Source organism: Typopeltis vanoorti, chromosome 24, assembly GCF_054136105.1.
Source record: "Typopeltis vanoorti isolate ZY-2024b chromosome 24, IOZ_Tvanoo_1.0, whole genome shotgun sequence".
Taxonomy (NCBI): Eukaryota; Metazoa; Arthropoda; class Arachnida; order Uropygi; family Thelyphonidae; genus Typopeltis; species Typopeltis vanoorti.
Window position 1 is genome coordinate 73,912,329 of NC_143572.1, and position 25,298 is coordinate 73,937,626.

The 25,298-nt window shown below is 36.7% G+C and overlaps 1 protein-coding gene across 1 annotated transcript in view; it reads left to right on the plus strand.

Moving 5' to 3' along the window:
• The window catches only part of LOC150093409 (uncharacterized), a 245,584-nt gene extending 227,998 nt beyond the window's left edge, over window positions 1–17,586 (plus strand). Inside the window, exon 14 of the mRNA XM_090413816.1 lies at window positions 17,326–17,586. Within this exon, the coding sequence (XP_090269942.1) occupies window positions 17,326–17,498 (173 nt within the window). The 3' untranslated portion in view covers window positions 17,499–17,586. The remainder of the gene's footprint in view (window positions 1–17,325) is intronic.
• Window positions 17,587–25,298: the final 7,712 nt, after the last annotated feature.

Below are 25,298 nucleotides of genomic sequence, written 5' to 3' on the forward strand. Positions count from 1 at the left end.
TTATATATAATTTTATTTCATTTTATTTTTAGTGGTTGGTTACAATGTTTCAGAATCGCACCCAGTGGTGCATTGACTTCCAAAATCAGCACGTTTTGTGTTTTCCAAAGAATGAGGCTGTAGTATATAAAAAATTAAAATATTTACGGTAAACATATAAATGTAGTTAGGTCTCGATTAATAATGCAACCGCTTGATTGGATTCATTATCTGCACTGGGGATAATGAATCCCATAAGTGCATTATTTGAATTCACATTCAGACTTATAATTAATTATTAATTGACTTAAGGAATTCACAACGTACAATAGAATATAAATTAAATTAAACTTTAATATATATTTCCAGTATTTCGGCAACGTCACGTTGCCATTTTCAAAGGAACTTACAATAAAGACACGACACGTGCACGCAGGCACTACATACAGTAAATGAGGACGAAGCAGGAAGCTATCGTTTCTCCTAAAAGTCCTGATGGTGCCCCCTAGCGGGCTATGTAGGTATTCCTGGCCGTTGGGCTGAAGGTCTCCTGATGTATGGCTCCCAAATTTGGGCCAGTCTCATGCAATCAAATTTGTTGAGGTTTGGCATGTTTCTTAGGGCTGAGGCTGATTCCATGAAATGTCTTTCAAATTTGAACTTGCTGCGGTGTATTATTGTTGCTTTCTTCCACCATATTCTGTGGCGTGTATCCAGAGCATGGTCTGCAAGACCAGAGTGGCTATACTGGTGAAAACGGATGTAGTCCTTGAGTTCTGAAATTCTGATATTCGCTGTCCTGCTATTTGGCCAAAGTAGGACAGCTTACAGCTGCAAGGGACTTGGTGTAATGTAAAGTGTTATTCTTCTAAAATAAAGATCCATTAGACTTCACTTCGGTGATGTAAAATTATTTAAATTAAGGGGATACGAAATCCCACATTATTTCAGAGCCGAATAAGAAACTCAGTGATAGATTAACTTACGCTACAATCCGCCGAAACTTGTATAGTTTGCTATATTCGTCATGAAACTCTTTGATTTCTATTGTTGAGTTTCTTATTTGGCTTTGAAATAATGTGGGATTTAATATCCCCTTAATTTAAATAATTTTACATCACCGAAGTGAAGCCTAATGGCTCTTTATTTTAGTAATTTATGGGTGCACCTTTTTGACAACTCGTTTAGCAAAGTATATAAGTTCTCTTCGCTATAATCTCAGTATTATCTGCTCTACCTACTGTTAAGTTCTGAATAAAACTAAAAGTGGTTAACTTATAACTTCTTCAGAGCTTAGCATGCATTTTAAAACTTTGCACATACTGATATGTCAAGCAGGTAAAATTAAATGTAAAGTTGCCAGACAAATTAGTAATTTTAGAATTCTGTTATTTATCCCTTAATATTAAAATGTATTTTGTTGTGATTAAATCCACTGCCTAAGCTTTGCTAAAAATAGCATAAGTGTTTGTGCACTGCTGAGCGAAGGTCTAATGGATCAAAGATCAATTGCCAGAGGCAATTCACGTGCGACAGAGGACGCGTTGACCGTGAAGGGAAGGCATGCGACTAAATCCCCCCAACACCACCAAAGAGATTACTAGGGGAGAATGTGGCGCTAGTGAAGGGAGTTGTACTTTGAAGTGAGCAAGGAAGGAAAGGGATATGATGTAGTACAGAAGCGTAGGGGCACATAATTTAAAAAGGCAACGCAGCGCCGGACCGGGGCTTTTTCTCTCGTTCGTCGGATCCTCTGCCAGAGTCCCTTGCCGGTCAGTCGTCTGCTCTTGTGGAAGTCATACTCTCCATGCCCCACTGTTCATCCCGGTTTTTTGGGCGAAGCGTCAAGCCACAAGTGAGGATAGAATGCCGAGTAGTCCTTGAGAATCTGCCGATAGAAAGTTCATCCAGTGGAGCCGAGGTCTGGTATGCAGTATAGACAGCCGAGCTTTGCTTAAACCTGGCATCCAGTGAACGGCAAGCATGTATCTTCAGTGTCTGAAATTCATCTAGCCCAAATCTGACGAGAAGGAAACAGCAGGTCGAACGGAACCAGGAACAAATCTAAAGGTGAAGCTGTATCGAGATGTGTATGATTTTCCAGCAGTTCCCAACTGGGTGGTAACGTAGAAACCTTTTCTTTGTTCCATGAAAGTGTGCAGAAAGAGTGATTGTAACTTTTAATGGAACGTTTAAGTCTAGAATATTGTGATTTCACGTAAGGACTCTAGAAACCTAGTTTAGAAAGACAGACTAAATTCCAAGACATGAATGTAGAAATTAGAGCATGACCTGAACGTCTGTGAAGTGCATAACCTTAGTAGAGTTGTGTCATTAATCTTTGTATTACTTTTGTTTGAGTGTTATGTGGATTTGATACCTGTGCTTGTTAAGATAGAATTAGAGAAATTGTGTGCATATATTTTATCTGAAATTGACATTGAAGTTAGTGCATGACAGAGTTAACCTTAATAGTGTTGAGTCATTAGCCTTTGTTTCACCTTTGTTTGAGTGCCATGTGGAACTGATACCTAAGCTTGTTAAGATAGAATTTGAGAGATTGAGTGCTTATGATTTATCTGAAATTGATATTGAAGTAAACGTATGTGAATTATCCATGACTTGTAATTTGTTTAGCGCATAATTAAATGTTCTTTTGATTTAACAATTGCCTTGCCTGAGATCATTTTCTACCACCCCCCATAAAAAATCGAACCACCGGAAGGCATTTTGGAAGGGAGGTCACAACTGTAGACTGAAATAGGGATAAATTTGAGACATGAGTTATTTTATATAAGATTCAGAAATTAAGGATACAGTTCAGAGCTCGGTACTGGTTCTTTGATTCTTCACTGTTTAAAAGTCTAGAACTTAGGGTGGCACAGCAAAAATAGAAATTTTCCCTGAGTCCAAAGAAAGAACCAGCATTAGCTCAGAAACAAAGGAATTGCCATTGTCTGGTGGGAATCTCTTTGCTTTCAACCCATGAACCATATCCTTATAGTAAAATACGGCCCCAAGTTAAGAGTAAAGATTAGAGCATATAAGGGAAGGAAGAGACATAAATTGACCATAAAATAGCAAATAACAATAGAAAAGGGGGGGGGGGACGTAACACTACTCACTGATCAGACCTCAATAAAGGTCGAAACCGGTCTGGGTATAACATCATACATCTCCTAGGAGATGTATGATGTTATACCCAGAAGATAAGTGATCAGAAGATAATACGGTTATTTTTTGACCACAAGAACTATAGGAGAGAATGAATGACTACTATTTGGGTTTTTTTGGTCAAATTTATTTTAAAACTAAGTTATACCAACTAGTTTCACCAATTGTGGCTGCTGGCTTCATCAGGATAAAAGATATATAAAAAAATAAGTAAGAACACTTAAACGCTAAAAACTGTTTACACAAAAACCATAAAATGAACCGAATACAGTTGCATTTTTATAAAAGCAAAAGAATGTACATCACATGCATTAGCGCGTGTATGATCTACTTGTTGATCAACGATCTGTAGTTGGCAGCAAAATTTAATTCTGGCATGTTGAAAGATCTAATAAGGATCTTCCAGATCTCGGGCAGAATCAATCCTTGGTTTCTATTAAGATTTTGTTCTGAGCAGAGAAGAGAACTGTTGTGGCGTCTTTTATAATTCGGGAGCAGAAGTCCTCCTCTAAGTAGGGCATTGAGCTTTTATCCCATTCTATAATGTGGTTAGTCCTAGCAAAATGAAAGGCTAACCCCGATTTGTCTTCTCTATTATTATTGACATCTCCTACGTGTTCCTTCTTCCTGATTTCAAAATTCCTTGAAGTCTCGCCAATATAGTTCAAGCCGCACAAGCAGGGAATGTTGTAAACTCGGACATATTTAAAAAATGGATGACTGTCTTTTGGAGATCGTAAAAATTGGGAAATGGTGCAGGTTTAAAAGCTACTCGTATTCCATGCGGTTTGAGGAGTCTGGCAATCTTATTGGAAATTGTCCCCACAAACAGAATAACGATGGTGGAATTATAACATATATCTTCAGGTTGTCTTTGTGGGGGGGGGGGGTCACAGAAAAGTATCTTGTGGATCAATTATCTAGGATAACCATTCTTTGTAAGGTCATTAGATATCAGGGATAGTTTACCTTGGAAGTCTTTATCATCTGTCGTAATGAGAGAGGATCTATTTTTTTAGCATGTGTAGAATGCTAAGTTTCTGAGAAATATGGTGTGAAGAAGTGAAGTGCAAGTATCTACCTGTATTGGTGGGTTTACAATAAACTGTAAGGTTGATACGTCCATCTATTTGTTTCTTGATTAAAATATCCAGAAATGGTAATTGGTTATCTTTCTCAAGTTCTAGAGTGAATTAAATTTTTTGATGCAAAGAGTTAATTTTGCTTAGAAAATCGAGCAGATCCTTTTCTGTATTTTTCCAAACAATAAAAATATCATCGAGTATCTCCACCAAACTGTAGGATTAGGGTCTATTTGAGATAAAATTATACTTTCAAATTTCTCCATAAAGAGATCCGCACAAGGTGGTGAAAGAGGGCTTCCCATTGCAAGGCCCATTAATTGCTGATAAATAGGGATCCCTCTCTCTTCTTCTCTCTTCTTAGCGATGACTGGAAGCCCTTTCTGCTCGGCTCTGTCCCTTTTTATTACTCCTTCTCTGAGACCTCACATGAAGGGTTGTAACCCCCGAAGAATTCAGCATGACTCTTTCATCTTCTTTTAAGTTTAACCCGCTTTTGTTCATCTCCGTGCACTCTTTTGATTGTAAGTTACCAGCCAGCGGAAAGTTATTTGAACCTTTCAGACTGGCTTTGGAGGTGTTTATGCACAGAGCTTGTAAGCACTTTCTCATACACACAAAAATTATAAACAACCTTTCTTATGCCCTCATAGAGGGGCATAAGAAAGGCTGTTTATTACACAAAATTCTGGTGGCAAAGAATTGCCTTTGTTTTTGACATTCTAAAATATTCTTGTTAAAGGAGTAAATACAGTGAATTTCCAAAGGATTATTTACAATAATATTTAGCACAAAATATACAGAGACAAACACGGTTATTTTTACAGTATTCTCATGGGACAGCATAAGAAAGGCTGTCCCATGCATAATAAACAGCATAAGAAAGACTGTTTATTACGCAACATTCTGGTGCCAAAGCATTTGCCTTTGTTTTTGACATTCTAAAATATTCTTGTTAAAGGAGTAAATACAGGGAATTTCCAAAGGGTTATTTACAATAATATCTAGCACAAAATATACAGAGACAAACACGGTTATTTTTACAGTATTCTCATGGGACTTGACCTATGTAAAAATCGATGTAAAGCGCTTTGATATTTTTAAGCTACATCGAGTGTTTACACTGGTATACACCAGGTAGGTCTAGGGGAAGTGGTTGGTCTTTAGTGGAGCGGATAAGGGATGCCAATTTTCTCTATGGTCTGTAACAAGAGGTCAAGTCATGTTTTTTTAAAATTTTGGTAATTTTTCCGAGGTGCCTCAGATGTAGGGAATGGTGATGGATTTAGAGTAATCCTTGTTGTGAAGGGGACAGGGGGGTTGTGGTTTACTGGTTTCAATATTTTTTGGATTTTTTTAGGGGGGTAGCCATTGGCTGAGAAAAGTGTTGAGGATGTGATTTAGTTCAGTGGTTAGGGCATTGTCATTTGAACAGATTAATTTAGCCCTGTTGTATAGTGTCTTAATAACTCCATATTATTGTGTGTGTGTGGGGGGGGGGGGAGATTGTTGGTGAATGTATCTGCCTGTATGGGTCGGTTTTCTATAAACAGAGAAAACCAAGGTTCCATCAGGCTAGTGGGTGACTAGTGTGTCTAGGAAAGGGAAGCTGTTGTTTTCCTCTTTCTCCAGGGTGAATTTGATTCTGGGGTGTTTGTTGTTTAAGTGTGTTAAGAAGGAGAGGAGTGTGTCAGAGCCATGTGGCCAAATAGCGAACACATCATCAACATAGCGAAGCCATATGGTTGGTTTTTGTGAGGCAGAGTTTAAGGCTTTCTCTTCAAAAGTCTCCATAAAGAAGTTGGCCAAGGGTGGGGAGAATGGTGAACCCATGGCTGTCCCCTCTATTTGTTTGTAGAATTTTCCCAGCCAAACGAAATAGCTTGAGTTCATTGTGAACTGAAATAGGGCTGAGATATCGGGAGGAAATTTAGTTTGGATTAGCTCTAATGTTTCTTTGAGTGGGACATCTGTGAATAAGGAGGAGATGTCAAAACTAACCATTATGTCAGTATGGAGTGTAAGGTTTTCTATGCCGGCTTTGAAGTGGGCTGAGTTTTTTGTGTGATGGTGTGTTGCCAGTATAGTGTGTGAGTGCTTTGGCCAAATGTTTAGCTAATTTGTATGTGGGGGAATTAATGCCATCCACTATGGGACGTAATGGCACATTTTCTTTATGTATTTTTGGGAGTCCATATATACGGGGGGGGGAGGATATAGAGTTAAACGGTTTTAATTTGTCAGTAACTTCCACAGGCCAAGAAGTGACCTTCTTAAGGAGCCTATGGAGTTTTCTAATTTGTGAGTTGGTGGGATTGTATTCAATAGGGAGATAAGTAGCCTGATCTAATAATAGAGCATTAAGCTTACCTCTGTAATCCGTTTGGTTGAGTACTACGGTGCCGTTTCCCTTATCCGCTTTGGTGATTACTATTTCTTTGTTTTTCTTCAATTCCTGCAGAGCTTTATATTCACTATTGGATATGTTGGTTTCTGGTGGTCTTGCTTTGGTGAGAACACAAGCTACATCAGTCTAATATTGTTGGCGATGTGGTATGGAAGGTGGCGGATCCCGCGTTCAATCTGGATCATTATATCCTTGGCCAATATTTTTGGGAGCAATGGCGAAGTTGTGGCCACGTGAAAATGCGATGAGTGCTGCAGGCTTCAACATAACTGAAGAAAGGTTGACTACAGTGTTGGTTGGAAGTTTTGGTTCGGAGGTCGAGCTCTTTTTTAATTTCTCAAATTTCTTGATACGTCGAACCCATATTTTTATAATAATTATATGTAAAATATAATTATATATTTGTAAATGTAAAATATAATTATATATTTGTAAATGTAAAATATAATTATAGACTTATAATTATATGTAAAATATGGTAATTGATTCTGGCTTGACGGAAATAGGCAATGAAAAATTTTTAAAATAAGTTTTTATATGTGCATTAATGAAATATTACAGTAAAGGATAAAAAGAATATATGTGTAATTTAAATTTATTGTTAACACAGAGTATAGAGAGCAAAAATCTAAATATTATTCCAGAATAGGCAAGCTTACAATGACAGAACATCTTTATTGTCTTTCCGAAATATTTTAGCATCATACTGTTTTTTTTTCTCTTTCTTCTGCTAGATGCAGAGTGCTTTATCCACGTCTCGGCTAATTTGCATGCTTCGATCAAAGGTTAGGGTCAGCACCCATAATTTTTTGCTTCACGACTTCTACAGCAAATTCCTTGAGAGTGAACTCCTTCACTTGCACATTATCTTGTTCTTTAGTATCATTGTCACCTTCTTCAAATGTTCTTTGTTGATCTAAAAGTAGGAGATCATCATCAGTCTTTTCTTCCCAGTGTGAATTGCGCAGTTCCAAATCATCATCATTTTCTGGTTCATCACATCCAAGTTCTCTTCCAACATTTGTTATTTCTTCTGTAATAGTTTATTCTTCTAGGGGCACCATTAGGACTTTAGGAACAACAATAGTTTCTTATCTTCTGCCTCATTTGCTTTTAGTAATGCCTGTGTGCATGTGTCATATTTGTATGAAGATGGCAATGCGACATTGCCGAAATATAGGAAGTATTTATTAAAGTTTCTTTTAATTAATATTCCAGTATACATTGTAAATTCCTAAATAATTTAATAGTAATGTGTTGCCAATGTATAAGCCTTTCTACAAGAAGTTTATTCTTCAAAATAATAACATTAGCACAGTGAGGTAAAATGCACTTCTGTGCATTTTGTGTTGTACCATGTGTTGTTTGCAGCTATTTGTTACCAAGCATGGTGAATATTTTCTATTGTAAGTTTGATGTTTTAATTTTTCCAGAGTTCTGTTAAGCAAATTGCATTGCCTCTTGTAGTTTCAGATCTTTTTCTGAAAAAGATCTGAAACTACTACATAAGAAAAAGTAGGCCTTTAGAGAGCATATTGCAAAGGTGGTGAAGGTAACCCAGAGGATTGCTGCAATACTGAGAAGGAAGCTGACCTGTACAGATAAAGAGTTATCATTCCATTGTATCAGACCACACTTAGACTATTGTTCTCAAATTTCATCCCCAGGATATGAAAGGGATAAATTAACTGTGGAAAGGGTACAGAGGTGGATAACAAATATGGTTTCAGGACTGTACAAAATCAGTTATGAAGATCGGCTGAGGGAATGTGGACTGCAGAGTTTGGTGGATTGAAGAAGGAGAGGTGATATGATCGAGACTTTTAAACTGTTAGAGGCAGTTACAGGGTGGATTGGGGAGTTCTTTCGCTTGGTGGAACAGCTGGAAGGAGCGATGACAAGGGGCCATCCCTAGAAGTTACGAAAGGAAGCTGTGAGCAAGAGAGTGAGGAGTGGTTTCTTTGCGCGGAGGGTGGTTGAACCGTGGAATGCATTGCCTGAGAGAGAGTGGTGAGAGCAAGAAGGATTAATGAGTTCAAGGAGTGGTATGATAGACTTCGTGTTTCCTAGGAAGGACCTCCCACGATGAGTCTCTTGACTCCATGGAGGCCTGAATAATAATAATAAACCGGTTTTTATTATTATTATTATTACTACATGACACCTCTAGAGAGTCCAAAGACTTATCGAGGGAGGACATCTATTCTACAGCTCTGTCTCCCCTACTCAATCCACCAATGAACCGCAACTACACCAACACTATCTACAGCCCACTACTACTATTTTCACAGACACACATCCATGCCCACAGCAGGATTCGAACCTGCAGCATTTTGTCTGGAGAGCGGATATGTTAACCACTCAGTCAACCAGGCCGGCTGTTTCATCCGTGTTAAATATTTGTTGATCAGTGTACACCATCTTCAGTTATTTTTTTAAAAAACATCAGGATATTTAGATGCTTCTTTCTCATTTGCACTGACTGCCTCACCAGTAATTTTAATTATATGCAACTGAATTCCATTTTTAAATTGATCAAACTAACCAACACATTTAAGAAAAATTAAATGTTTCTTCTTCTTCATTATTTATTTCCTTCACTCTCTTAAACAAATTTAAAGCTTTTGTTTGAATGGCTGCTCCTATTTATTTCCCCTTCATGTTTTAAAATATTCTGTACCATAGATTCATGCATTCTGCCATCTCATCCTATTTTGCTATTACCTTGACCATGAGTTGCTATGACCATGTTCTTGCCGTTCAATCATATCAAATTGTTGTTCTAATGTAATAACAAGCCTCTCTATATTTCGATCATAGTGTTTTTATCTGTAGGAATCTTGCTTTTGTCCATTTTGTTAAGGGTACTTCTTAAAATGATTAAAACAAATCACGAAAACTAACATTATTACAGCAGGCAGCAACACATGCACATGGGAATATAAACAAGTGCAGACTGAAGTAGCAGTGTCTAAAACCCTAACTGTAACCTGGTAACCTCAACTGCGCATATGCTAGCCATCCGTTAATTGAATTTTGGTTTGCATTAAACACGGCCTGATATCATTGAAGTAAAAATTAATGCCTAATTATCCTATATATCTACTTTTTAAATTCTGATTGAATACAAAGGACAGCTATGTGGCTATTCTAGAATTATAATGGCCACATGGAGTCTCTGTCAAATTTATTTCTGAAGGATAACATCAAATACCAATATAAAGACTTGAATATAGCATTGAGCTAAAAGTTCAGTAGTTTCTCTTGACAATATGAGAACTTCCTGTCCTCTTTATCTTCTTCTACTTTATTTCTTTTCGTTGTTTCTATTATTCATTCATTTCATCTCTCAAATTCCTGAATACAATAAGAGTTATAGATCTCACTTGACTATACTTGCATGTATCTTCTTCTAGTAAGCAAATTTTCTTAAACACATCTTTCCTTCATTTTGCTGCAGTAGGCATGAAGAATAATCACCCAGACAATAGGAACACTTAGTTGAACAGTTCCAGATGTACCTCTAATAAAAGAACTTGACCATGGAACATATGTATATATATATATATATATATATACAGGGTGTTCGGGATAAATTTGACATATTTATAATTAATTATATTTTTCCGTAAGTTACATGTATTAACACACACTTCTCTTCATTTAAAAGTTTGGACCCTTCTTCATTCATATACAAGATGTCAGAAAGGATGGATAGCTGGAACCCACCTGAATCATGGAAGAGAATAACTTGTATCATGATGATTCGTGCCCGCCATCAAAATAAGGATATTACGACTGCTGCCCAATGCTCCCTGAATACAGTAAAAACAATCAGGCATGAACTAGAGACTTGCAATGGTGACTACGAGGATGTAGCAAGAAGAAAGATCCCTAGCAGACGATCTGATTGCGTTCGTACAGCAGAATTCCTCGCAAATCTGCAGGAACAGGTGTTGAAGAACCCTGGCATGAATTCGGGCTTTGTTCGTGGAGTTGCTAACTGTAGTCAAGCCCTGGATAACAAGGGTAGCCAATGGTAGGCCGTATGTATGGCAGCAGGATTCGGCCCCTTGCCACACCTCTGGGAAAAGTCAAAAATGGTTGTCTGAAAATTTCTACGACTTCACCAGTCCAAATGTTTGGCCTCCAAACTCCCCAGACCTTAACCCCATGGATTATTTTGTATGGGGCGCAGTTGAAAAAGACACCAATCGCACTTCCAGTAATACAAAAGCCCAGTTAATGGATAAAATTAAAACAGTTTTTGCGGCCCTTCCCAGGGAGACTGTAGCATCAGCTTGTTCGAGGTTCCGAAGCAGAATTGAAGCTGTGATCGATGCTAATGGTGGTTATTTTGAGTAAATCTTGTTGATAGTATTGTAATTAACTCTGCCTGTAATGTTTTTTTGTCAATTCATTAAATTTAATAGATACAAAGAAGATTTTCTTTTTCCTTACGAAACTGTCAAATTTATCCCGAACACCCTGTATATATATATATATATACCTTTCTGGAGATGGTTTTTGGTATTGAGACCACATGTTTATTAAACAATAAAAAATAAACGAATAAAAAACCCAACAAATTTCATTCGTCATAAAACTTACATCATCAGGGGTAATGGTGTATAAAAGTTTAACACAACATTCAAAGATTATTGATAATTAATAGTCAATTAGATATTTTTTTGACTTCACAGCTGTTCATTAATTGAGAACCCGAATACAAAATGATACATCCGTTACTGTATGCTTGTTGGAACAATGCTAGTTGTTGCCACATTCTGTGGCTCACGTGCGTTATATCCGAGGCAGTTAAATATATGATGAAGGCAGACCAAGCCTTGATTTTTATTGCACTGTGTGGGGATTCTAAGCAGTTTTGCAGCTTCTTTAAATTTTGTTATGAAACAGTTCTTATCAACATATGACAGACAAACATGTCATCTCTGATTTAGTAGTAGCTGTGTGGAATGCTAAGCCTGATTTGTGTTCCCTTCTTTTTTCGACATCTTTTATATGTTCAGCCATGCGGATCTCTCCTGACCTTCCTGTCTGGCCTGTGTAACAGATGAATCTGATAGACGCCTGGTTTTTTCATGGGATGATGCAGAGGTTTTGGTGGATGTAGGAATCTTGATATGTTTTGTAAAGGAAGAAAAGCCACTTTTATGTTGTACTTGCAGAGCAATGTAGCCAATTTGTCCATGACATTCTTGAAATCTTGTTTTGATAAGGGAGTTGCAGGAGCTATATTAAGAATTTTCTTGATTGTCTTGGGTTCAAAACCATTAAGTGTGAAGTTCTGTGTCAGGTAGTGTAATTCTTCATTTCACTTCATCTGTGTGCTAGATATATTGTATACTCTGTCTCTCAAGGTTTTAATTATGCTTATTTTTTGCAATGGATGGTGGTGTGAGGCAGCATTAAGAAATCTTCCTGTTGTGGTTTGTTTTCTGTATATGGAAAAGGATAACCTTTTTTCCTCTTCATTTACTTCTATAAAGATATCAAGGAAAGGTAATTCTTTGTGTTCTTCTAGTTCTATAGTGAATTTTATATTTGGATGCAAATTGTTAAGATACTCTTTAAAAGCAATCAGTTCAACTACCGTTCCCGGCCAAATGACAAAAATATCATCTACATAACGTAGCCAAACCTTGAGTCTTTTTTGATAGTTTTTTAAAGCATTTGTTTCAAAATTTTCCATAAAAAGGTTGGCTAAAGCTGGAGAGAGGGGAGAACCCATGGCAAGTCCTTCTTTTTGTTCCCAATATTTGTCTTGATAAATGAAAAAAGTGTTTTCCATGCAGTGTTTGTATAGTCCTACAATGTCCATTGGGAAAAGGTTATTAAGAAGATCCACTGTGTCATTTCTAGGTACAGGTTGACTATGTCGAAACTTGCTAAGATGTCTGAAGGTTCTATGTTTATATCCTTTACCTTTTTGATGAAATGTAAACTATTCTTTATAAATGATTCTGTTTTTCCTATGTGTGGTGTTATCATGTTTTTCAGATGTTTTGCTAAATTTGAGGTCGGAGAATCTCTCCCATCTACAATCAGCCTTAACAGGATATCTTTTTTATGTATTTTTGGTACTCCATAAATTCTTGGGACCAATGGATGTTTTGATGATAAAGATCTTTTTAATTCTTCAGGCCAGTTAGGTAACCTTTTAATCAACTCATTAGTTTCATTATGTGCACGCCATGTGGGATCTCTGTCTAAGTGTGAATAGGTATTGGAATCCTCTAATAGGATGTTCATTTTTCTTGCGTATTCTTCTGAATTCATGACTACTGTTGCATTCCCTTTATCTCCTAGATTATCATGATGTTTTTATCTTGTCTTAATTCTTTAAGGGCTACAGATTCCGATTTAGGTAAGTTTCCACGTGTTACTTTATGTTTTAATAATAATGCTGAACTTTGTATGCGGATTAGATCCACTGAACCTCTAGGCAGATTTCAGATTCTTTTCTCAATTTGCGCAATGATATCTACTTTTGGAATATGGTGTGGAGCTAAAGCAAAATTGAAACCTTGAGAGACAGAGCATACAATATATCTAGCACACAAATGAAGCGAAATGAAGAATTACACTACCTGACACAGAACCTCACACTTAATGGTTTTGAACCCAAGACAATCAAGAAAATTCTTAATACAGCTCCTGCAACTCCCTTATCAAAACAAGATTTCCAGAATACAATCACATTGCTGTGCATCAAGAATATCATGGACAAATTGGCTACATTGCTCCGCAAGTACAACATAAAAGTGGCTTTTCTTCCTTTACAAAAAATATCAAGATTCCTACATCCACCAAAACCTCTGCATCATCCTATGAAAAAACCAGGCGTCTATCAGATTCACTGTTCTTGCGTAGACCAGACAGGAAGGTCAGGAGAGATCTGCATGGCTGAACATATAAAGGATGTCGAAAAAAAGAAGGGAACACAAATCAAGCTTAGCATTCCACACAGCTACTACTGGCCATCAAATACTCTGGCAACAGACAAACATGTCATATGTTGATAAGAACTGTTTCACAAGAAAATTTAAAGAAGCTGCAAAAATGCTTAGAATCCCTACACAGCGCAGTAAAAATCACGGCTTAATTTTATATCAAGTTTGGCTGCCTTTATCAAAAATTTAACTTCCTCGAACTTCGAATATAATACATGTGAGCCACAGAATGTAGCAACAACTAGCATTGTTCCAACAAGCATACAGTAATGAATGTATCATTTTGTATTCGGGTTCTCAATTAATGAACAGTTGTGAAGTCAAAAAACCATCTAATTGACTATTAATTATCAATAATCTTTGGTTGTTGTGTTAAACTTTTATACACCATTACCCCTAATGATGCAAGTCTTACAACAAATGAAATTTGTTGAATTTTCTATTCTTTTATTTTTTATTGTTTAATAAACCTGTGGTCTCAGTACCGTAAACTATCTCCAGAACTGCTTACTCACAGAAACCTTTGCTTACATACATATACCTTGCTTTTCATTAATCACGTAATATTCTCACTAATCTATCAAGGCTTGATACATTATAACATCCTTTAGTATTAACTTCACCATTCCTCACTGGAGAGTAGATAAAGATATGTATAAAATCTTTTTTCGAGATCACAAAATTTAATTTGGTAGTTTATTCTCTTTTCTAGCTCTCCTCTCTTGCTTACCTGTTTGCTAGTTAGCATTCCCATTACTCCATTACAGCTGTTCTAAAAACTCAACTAATGCACATGCCATTACTGAGATTCAAAGCAAAATTCAGTGACATAAATAGCTGTCATTGCTACAGCTTTCATATTATACTAGGGGGGCTCCGTCCCCTGATGCCTATGGTGCCCCCCCCCCCCCCCCCCGAATTCTGGACGGGTAGGCCGGTTCCCCTTGAATTCTGATGACTCGAAAGGGGGATATCCCCCCAGGCGCCTACTCCACCCAATCCCCCGAGTTCCGGACTGGTAGGTAGGCCAGTTCTTCTTGAATTCTGATGACTCAAAAGGTGGGGTTCATCCCCCCCCCCCCCAGTTCCAAATTGGTAGGCCAGTTCTCCTTGAATTCTGATGACTCGAAAGGTGGTTTCCACTCCCCCTCCCCCCAGTTCCGGACTGGTAGGTCGGTTCTCTTTGAATTCAGATGACTCGAATTTTGAAGACGCGATACTCAGTTTCGAAACGTTTCAAATAACTTGACAAAAATATAATAGATTTAGTTTAATCCTTTATCCCAGTGAGAGCAAACAAAGTTTGCGCCTGAAAATATCTTCAGGACTAAATATAGTGTTGTACTATCTTATCCAGTAAGTAGTGCAACACCAAGGCAACTCGTGGCAAAGGTGGAGCAAGCTACCAGGCACTTCTAACCCAGTCTCTCCCATAATGCAAAACACATTTCCTATGTGGATATGTATACTGTTATGCATTAAAGGGATTGGCCATCTACCCAGACTAGTTTCGACCTTTATTGAGGTCTCTTCAGTGGGAGCCAGGCCCAGAGCTGGAGATACCAGGCAGAAGCGGTAGCAAGTCATCTGTGCCTATGGGAGTTGCCAAAAGGTTTATCACCTTTTTTAAAAATTACTCTGGATTTAGAGAAAGATGTTGAAAATTTATTTATCACTAGGTTAGACTATAATATATTTAGTTTAATCCTTTATCCCAGTGAGAGCAAACAAAGTTTGCGCCTGAAAATATCTTCAGGACTAAATATAGTGTTGTACTATCTTATCCAGTAAGTAGTGCAACACCAAGGCAACTCGTGGCAAAGGTGGAGCAAGCTACCAGGCACTTCTAACCCAGTCTCTCCCATAATGCAAAACACATTTCCTATGTGGATATGTATACTGTTATGCATTAAAGGGATTGGCCATCTACCCAGACTAGTTTCGACCTTTATTGAGGTCTCTTCAGTGGGAGCCAGGCCCAGAGCTGGAGATACCAGGCAGAAGCGGTAGCAAGTCATCTGTGCCTATGGGAGTTGCCAAAAGGTTTATCACCTTTTTTAAAAATTACTCTGGATTTAGAGAAAGATGTTGAAAATTTAATTTGGTGATAAACTTGGTGATAAACCTTTTGGCAACTCCCATAGGCACAGATGACTTGCTACCGCTTCTGCCTGGTATCTCCAGCTCTGGGCCTGGCTCCCACTGAAGAGACCTCAATAAAGGTCGAAACTAGTCTGGGTAGATGGCCAATCCCTTTAATGCATAACAGTATACATATCCACATAGGAAATGTGTTTTGCATTATGGGAGAGACTGGGTTAGAAGTGCCTGGTAGCTTGCTCCACCTTTGCCACGAGTTGCCTTGGTGTTGCACTACTTACTGGATAAGATAGTACAACACTATATTTAGTCCTGAAGATATTTTCAGGCGCAAACTTTGTTTGCTCTCACTGGGATAAAGGATTAAACTAAATCTATTATAGTCTAACCTAGTGATAAATAAATTTTCAACATCTTTCTCTAAATCCAGAGTAATTTTTAAAAAAGGTGATAAACCTTTTGGCAACTCCCATAGGCACAGATGACTTGCTACCGCTTCTGCCTGGTATCTCCAACTCTGGGCCTGGCTCCCACTGAAGAGACCTCAATAAAGGTCGAAACTAGTCTGGGTAGATGGCCAATCCCTTTAATGCATAACAGTATACATATCCACATAGGAAATGTGTTTTGCATTATGGGAGAGACTGGGTTAGAAGTGCCTGGTAGCTTGCTCCACCTTTGCCACGAGTTGCCTTGGTGTTGCACTACTTACTGGATAAGATAGTACAACACTATATTTAGTCCTGAAGATATTTTCAGGCGCAAACTTTGTTTGCTCTCACTGGGATAAAGGATTAAACTAAATCTATTATAGTCTAACCTAGTGATAAATAAATTTTCAACTTGACAAAAAATGTGTCACAAAAACGGTACAAAAAAAGGCTTATCATTTTATATTATAGAGTAGATAGTACAGAAATGCTACTATAAATAAACATACAATACTATGTAAACAACATTATTTCTATGTAAATCCCTAAGGATTACAATATTACAGTAAGAAGATAGATTGTTTAAATACATTTAGGCTTCTTTTGTATTGCATCATGTAACTATATGGCACTTCCAATAACACTAAGCACAACTGCATTAATAAATGCAAACAAATACATACTTTTTAATCATATATAACAAAACTTAAATGTTATTTATGAAATTTTTTTCAGTATATATGATACTGTAAAAAAACGAACATTATGAGTAAAATAATTGTGAGATTTTTTACAGGATAATTGCCATGAATTTCTGTCGGTGCAATATCCTTTACTTTACAATACCCTGTTTACATATTTCTCATGTCTCATGCACTCATAAGTGATTCTTATTTATGAGTGCATGAGATTTGTTCATTCCCACTCTCAAATGAATTACACATTTTCATGTGTGTTAGTATATTATCACTATGTTTTTTGAAACACCCTCATACATAATTAAAAAAATTTTAAATACAAAAAATTACAGAAGTTTGATCTTATCATCTAGGGCTGATATTGTGAGCACTCCTGATCCAGTTAAAATATATTCATGTTTATAATAATATGTAATTGCTATTTTTGGTCTAGTTAGTCCAAGAAATGTTCTTAGTTGTGTTTTATTGATTTCTTTTTAGTTACAAAGAAAGTAAAAGAATACGTCAGTGGATCAGATGATAGTGAAAAGGAAGATCTCATAAAGAAGGATGCTTCTCTAAATTCTCCTTCCTGTGCCAGTTCAGACATTCAAAACAAGCCTTGCCCCAAAACAAAACAAGCATCACTAATGAGCTTTTTTGGAAGAAAATAAACTTATATCAATAACCACGAATATTGATTTTATCTATTTTTTTTTTAATGAAATTGTCAATTGAGTAAATATGCTTTTAACTATTTTGGATGCTGTTGTTATTTATTGAATAAATAAATAAGAGAGAGCTTACCTATGCTCAACAATGGATGCATTAAAACTCTTCTGCATGAAAAAAAATCCTCTCTAAAATACAATATTTATTAACACCAATGATACCATTTACTACATATATAATTCTGATGTAGTTTTGTACACCTGAAAAAAATCCCTTATAAATAAGGATGAAACCAGCTGGATTTATATAAATATATATCTCCATATTCTGTTGTTGTTATTGACTGGATTGTACATGTTGTTATACATCCGTAGTTACTGGGCTAATTCTTGAAGCTGCATGTGATAGAAGTTGAGATCAGTGTTAAATCTGATTATAGTGTCAGAGCTAGTTTTAGTTAAAAGACATGACTGATCGGCCTCTAGTTGGTGAAAGTGATCATGTTGTATACTGACTTGGGAAGTAACTAAATTCATGGATTGTGCATTTGCTAGAGTTCAAAGAATAAATAGGATAGGAGATATGGAAATAACAGATATGGAAAGAATACTATGTGCATAAGGATGATGTCAGTTACGAAAATTATAAGGATCATACAGAAGAGTTACGACTATTGTATGGAAACTAAGTATGAAATGAAACTAACTCTCCAAGCTAAATACAACCCAAAAGAATTCTTTCATTAAGTTGCCAGTAAAAGAAAGAATGAATATGAAAGAATAACTCTAAATTTAGATGATAGGCATTTAACTGATACAGAAAAGATTGTTCAAATATTGTGTGCCATTGTAGTACACAGTAGCTAAAAGCTACCAATCTGGTGTAATGCAACATTATGCTCACTGCTATCTCTTCACCGGATAAGAAAATCAGGTTGGATGATGAGGAGGAGGTGATACTAGAGCTGTTGCACAAACAATAAAAATTTGGCAATAGGGGCTAATGGGATATATCAGCACGGATGCTAAAAGAGCTGAATTGGCTGTTCCTTTGATCAGGCTATATAATTTGAGTTTCATGCATGATAATCCCATTGTACAAGGATGATGCAAAGACCGATGTGTCGTACTATCAATCTATCATTATCTCTAGAGTGGTGGCTAAGAATTTGGAAAAGCTAGTAAGAGCTCACATACAGAAATTTATTGATGGAAAATCTATACTTTGCAATGAACAGCTTGAGTTGACTATAGGGAAGATCATGTTCAAGCAGTTTGCTCACATTTTATAATAATGTTATTGTTGAGTTAGATGAAAGGAATGGATATGTCATGATACTTTTGGACTTTGCTAAGACTTTTGACAGGATACAGCATGAAAGATTGTTGTATAAATTGGTGAATATAGGATTGGGTTATAAAATATTAGCATCATCAGCTCTTGCTGATGATGCAAAGACAGGCAAGGTAACCAGGAATGTGGCTGCTATGCAGTATGCTAAAACGACTGTCTCCCAGATTAGTAAGCCAGATCACAGGTACAGGACACTTCATATACTCCTGCACTTGTTGACCTGGCTCACTATGGACAGACAGGAACTGTTGACATTCACCTTTGAGAACATAAAAAATACATTCGTCATTATCGTTATGGTAAGGTGGGAATAGCAGACCATGCCTTGGATACCCCTTCACACAGGATCAAATGAAACAAAACAAAAGTGCTGCACAGAAATCATAAGTCAGATTTAACTGGTAATTAGTTTGTTTTTGGAATCAGTAGCAACTTTAAAACATCTTCCAAACCTCAGTGAGTACTACTTTATCAATTTACCAAAAATTGATAAAGTAGTTGTTTTAAGATCAAATAATTTTTATATTTTTATCCAACAGATGGTGGCAATTAGGACTTTAGTTCCTTGTGTTGTCTGTTACAATTTTTTTAAACTAGTCCCACTGTTATACCAAATTGTTGTTTGTCCATAGTCACAAACTGTTTTTGTGCTCTGAAGATGCTGGATATAATATCAGCAAATAAGTTAAATAAATATAATTTTCTTATTAATCTGTGTTTTGAATTAATACTGTTAAATAAATTGACATGAACCACCAATACAAGCCTTTCTACTCATGTAGTACTTGAGACTGATTTGAATATGATGCAATTGTGGCATGCAAAAATGGCTGTCATTTATTAGCAAATATAAAGCTATGCACTTTGGTATAATGAGATCCAATGTCATATTATATTGGTGGGATTATGTTAGAAGAAACTGATCAGGCTAGGAATCTTGGAGCTTTTAGTGGATTTGAAGTTGTTCAAGGGCCATATAGCAAAGCTTGCAAATACAATTCAGAGGATAATTGCAATGCCGAAATGAGCCTATTTAAGGATAAGGAAGTCATTTTGCCCCTTTTTCCAAAGCCTTGATATGACCTCACATGGACTATTGTGTGCAGGTCTGTTCTCCTGGTTTCTTTGGTGATGTTGCCAGCAGAGAGAGTGTGTTCAAAGGAGAGTGTTAAAGATGATACCAGGATTGTGGAATACATATTATGAAAACAGAGTGAGAATTTGTGAACTGCAGACACTATCAAATTTGAGGAGAGTAGTACAATTGAGATATACAAACTTCTGAGAGGGTCATACAAGATACCAGTAGATGGAATTTTTCATTTTATGGAGGGTGGAGAGAGAGGACAAGAAGACTGCAGTCAAGAAGTGGATGAGAGCTAGATGTTTCTCACAGAGCAGTATGTGATTGGAATGGATTCCCTATTGCCTTTGGAGGTGGTGAGTGCAAGTAATGGGAAGGAGTTTAAAAGAAGCTATGACAGCTGATGCAGGTGATGTGTGGCCTCTCTCTCAATGAATCCCTGGAGGTCTGTCTTGAAAATAATAATTAATTCCATTTGTAAGTTATACACATCAGTATGAAGAGACCAGTTTCAATTTATCAAATCTTAGTAATACATGTTAGACATTTTTTACTAGGTTAAAAAAAAAAAAGGAAACCATCATATGTCAAATGATGGAAGTGATTTACAAGATATTTATATAAAGACTTCACATGTGCAATCATACAATGAAATTAGAATTTCAAGGCGATGGACATTAATGTGAAGTAAGATGACTATTCAAATGAACATGGCTATATAAGAGATTTTTTTTTCCAGTAAAATTTTACTGATTTGCAGTAATAAAAATCAGTAATTCTTTCAAATATATTAATGGATTAGATACGCTCATTAGTGTGTCCAATATCTTTGTGGATTTTCCTTTTTGTGTAAGAATACACTGATATATTCTTAGGAATCACTTTCTTCAAATGCAATATATTATTTAATTATTTATTATTTAAGTTTAAAAAATAAAAACTTTAGACAATTTTTTATTTTTTTTCAATTCAAAACAAAAGAAAATTTTGAAACATAAATTACCGTATTTGCCGGCATATAAGACGCATCCCCTTTTTTGTACACATTTTTTAGGAAAAAAACTTTAGCACTGAATATTATAATGAATTTACAGTATTTCAAATATAAAGTAATAAGTAGGTCTACTTTCAACAAATACCTAATCTAACTAGGAAAGAGTACCCACCTTTTAATCTTCTTCATCAAAACCCAGAAATTCATCTCCAGAGCTAAATGAAGAGACACTTGGAATTACAGTTTTGTTTGAGGGCACATCAAAAGTCAGCGGAACCTCGTCCATGTTTCCTATTTGCGCGAGTTCAAAATTTTCCTGTTTCCTTGCGTTAATGACGAATCGATAAAATTCAATTTTTCTTCATATTCAGCTGGCATCTTTTGTGATATTTTTGTTTTAGAATCATACATAGCTGATTTCTCTTCATTAATCATTGAACGCAGTGATGTTGATCCAGTCAAGTTGATGATCCCTCTGTTGGTGGCAATCGCTTTCGCTTGATGAATAATCATTTTTGTAGACGCTGAAAGTCCCGCTTTTCTGTGGTCTAAAATCCAAGTTCAGTTCTGCCTCAAGTTCTGGCCATTTTGCAGTTCCACTTCGTAGGTTATGTTTACTGTGAGCTGCTTTTTTTAGATCCTCTTCCTGATTCCGCTAAGTTCTTATCATTTTCTCAGTTGGGGGTGGCCCGAAATGCCTCTCTGCAGCCCTGTTTCCATGTTCTTTAGCATACGCAATCACACGTAGCTTGTATGTAATATTGTAGCAATGCCGATGTTTTTCAGCCATAATTTGTCAAGAAATTTAGACAAAATTTAAAATTTATCACCGTTCACAACAACCGCGACAACAATTGGAAAGTTTAAACAAACAGGAACACAAGTGTGATCGTCGATGACAGCGCATGCACATCCACTGAACTCTACATTACTAGAATGCTCTCACACACCGAAAGGAAACAAGAAAGAAATCGCATAACTCGAAACAGAGAAAATTTCCAGAAATGAAAATAATAAAAAACTGAGTATCGGCATATAAGACGCACCCTGTTTTTCAGACCTATTTTCAAAGAAAAAAAGTGTGTCTTATACACCGGCAAATATGGTATGTTTTATTGAAATTTTTGCTTAGTAATTTTATACAATACTCTTGTACATTCTCTATCGCCTCCATCATAGTTTCAAAATTTAACAAGTATATTTTTCAAAACAGGGAGTAGATGCATAGGGTACCCTACATTTGTCACATATACATCTGCTCTCTTCTCTTCAAATGAGACACACATCACAACACCTTGTGGAATTTTTAGTCACCAAATGATGCATACCCATTTTAGTGGTTGCTCTTGGCATATGAAAAATTTGAAAAATTTCTCTTATGAGAGTCAGTTGAAAATCTGCAAATATTATATTTTTCCCTGTATTTACTTCATACAGTATGTGAGAATTTAGAATTTATGTGCAGGAGGTCAAAACAGGACTTTCTTCCATCTCAAGTCCTAACAAAATCATTCAGCAAAACTACCCACCATGTCTGAACTATCAACTGCTTGTAATATTTTTATTTTATTACGAAATGGAGCTTTGTTATTGACTGATTGGTCTAACTTTCTCTCTCCTGATGATTTCATGGAATTTTTAGAATTTATATTCAGTATGCACACCGCCCACTATTTTTACTACCATGGGAAGACACTGACCATGTGATACATTGGCTGGGAGATTTCTTTTGCTATAGACAAAAGTGCAAAAATACTTTTCTCCAGGTAGCAGATGAAGATAGAGAAGTGCCGGAGTTTAAAGGAATTATATTTATAACAGATATCTCCACATGCCTGAAAAATTCAAATATATTTGAAAGCTGTTTTGAAAAGATTAAATACAAAAAAAAATTCACTTGAGCTCATCAAGGACACCATTTTTAAAAATGGCTTGAGATAACTTGAGCTTAGCAGTGAAATAATTAAAGTACAAATTGAAAAGATTAAACAGTATAAATTTAAAAAATAATAATAATAAATAAAAAAAAAACTAAGTTATCTAAAGAAGGCGAAAGGATTTATACAAGATGCATGGCCTGCATTTGAATGGATTTGGTGTGCGGAGACTGGAAAAAGTGTTGCTGAATGAAGTGAAAATGGATGTGCAGAACAAGGGAAACTAGAACTACCAAAGAGGGGGGGAAAGTGGATATGCGGATATCAGTGAGACAGTTGAGTGTAAAAATGTATATAATGTACCCGAGCCAGTACTAAGGACAAAAAATTGGAATGGGATAATTAGAATAATGCATCAAGATAGGGGTGGGACAAAGGGACCACTGCATTTCATGTATACTAATGTCAGGAGTATTAGGAACAAGAAGGAAGAATTTTTGGCCTTGATTGGCTCTTCCTGGTCACAGGTTATTGGCGTTAGTGAAGCATGGCTGACGGAAGATGATATAGTTAGTGGGATAGAATGTGTAGGTTATAGTGTGTTTAGGAAGGACAGAGAGAATAAAATGGGGGGGGGGGTGTTATTGATGATAGCTGATGAACTGCAGCCAAGGAGAATTGAAGTTGTATCGCAGGATAGTGAAAAGAGCTCATTTGAGGCGATTTGGTGTGATATTGAGATTGGCAGAATAAAATATACAGTTGGGTGCTGCTATAGACCAGGTGATGGAATAGATGGTGGAGATAGTATGCATAAACAAATTGATGAAATGAGTGGAAGGAGGGAAATTATTTTGGGGGATTTCAACTATGGTAACATTGATTGGAAGGAGGAGAGGACACATGTGAGGAAGGAAATGGATTTTATTCAATTATTAAGGGATAACTATCTGAGACAGCATGTAATTGAAAATACTAGGGGTGTGAGAGTGCTTGACCTGGTAATAGCATCTGAGAATTTGACTATAATGAATATGACCATGTTGCCACCTATTGGTGAGAGTGATCATAAGGTTTTGATCTGGGAGGTGGCTAAAGGTGTGGAATTTTCAATTAAGACAGGGTATATGTGGAATTACTGTGCTGGCAAGTATGACAAGCTTAGGAGATTGCCTGGATTAGTGCCATGGCATGTACAACTGCAAGGGCTGGATATCGATAGAGCATGGGAAGTGGTCAAGGAGTATTTACAGGAGGTTATGGCTGATTCATACCTAGGGTCCGAATAGTAAAACAAGTAGGGATTAAATGGATGAACACCATAAGTTTGAGCTGCAAAAAAAGAAACAACTGTGGAGGAAATTTAAAGAAAGAAAGGTGACCTGCAGGCACACAAACGGTATAAAGTGCAGGCCAGAAGGGTAACGAGTGTGGTAAAAAAAAGCAAAAGCGGATTATGAAAGGAAACTAGCTATGCAAGCTAAAGAGAATCCCAAACAGTTCTTTTAATATGCTGTAAGCAAAAAAAAAACTATACATGGCAAAATTATTTTAAGAAATGACGATGGTAAGGAGGTCACTGAATCAGTCGGTATAGTGGAGTTATTGAGCGAGCACTTTGCAAAAGTATATCATCAGGTGGTGACATTGAAAAAATGAAGGAACCATTAGTTTATACGAGAATTGTGATGAATGAAGTGGAGGTGAATAGTCTATTACAGAACCTTAATGTGAATACATCTGTGGGATTGGATGGTATACCGGCACGGGTCTTGTGTGAAGTGGCTAAAGGATTATCAGTGCCCTTGACCATGTTTAATCTGAGTCTTGGGTCTGGTTTAGTCCCGAAGGTGTGGAAAGAGGAGAAAATAGTTCCACTGCATAAAGGATTATCCAAGACTACGGTTGCAAATTACCGACCGATCAGCATATCAGGAGGCGTTGTCAAGGTCTTGGAGAAAGTAGTCAAGGGAAAAATACAGGAATGGATTCATGAAAATGATATTGTACAGGGGACAGCATGGCTTTGTGAAGGGTAGATCATGCCTCAGTAACTTGCTCAAGTTTTATAACACAGTGACAGCTGAACTGGATAAGGGTAATGGGTTTACAGTGATTCTACTGGATCTGGCTAAGGCATTTGACAGGATACCACATGGAATTCTAATCCGTAAACTACAACAAATGGGAATGGATATAGGGTTGGTGAGATGGATAGGTGGGTGGTTGATGGAGAGATATCAAAGAGTAGTTTATTCAGGAGTAGAGTCCAAAAGATGGCCTGTGACTAGTGGTGTGCCGCAGGGTTCTGTCCTTGGACCACTGCTGTTTAATTTGTTCATTAACGATATAGGGAAGGATCTGAGAGGAACAGTTCATTTGTTCACTGATGATGTAAAGTTGGGTAGGGCAATAGTGAATGCAGAAGATCTCAAAATCTTGCAGGACGACTTGGATAGATTGGAGTTCTGGGCTAAGGAGAATGGGTGTCAAT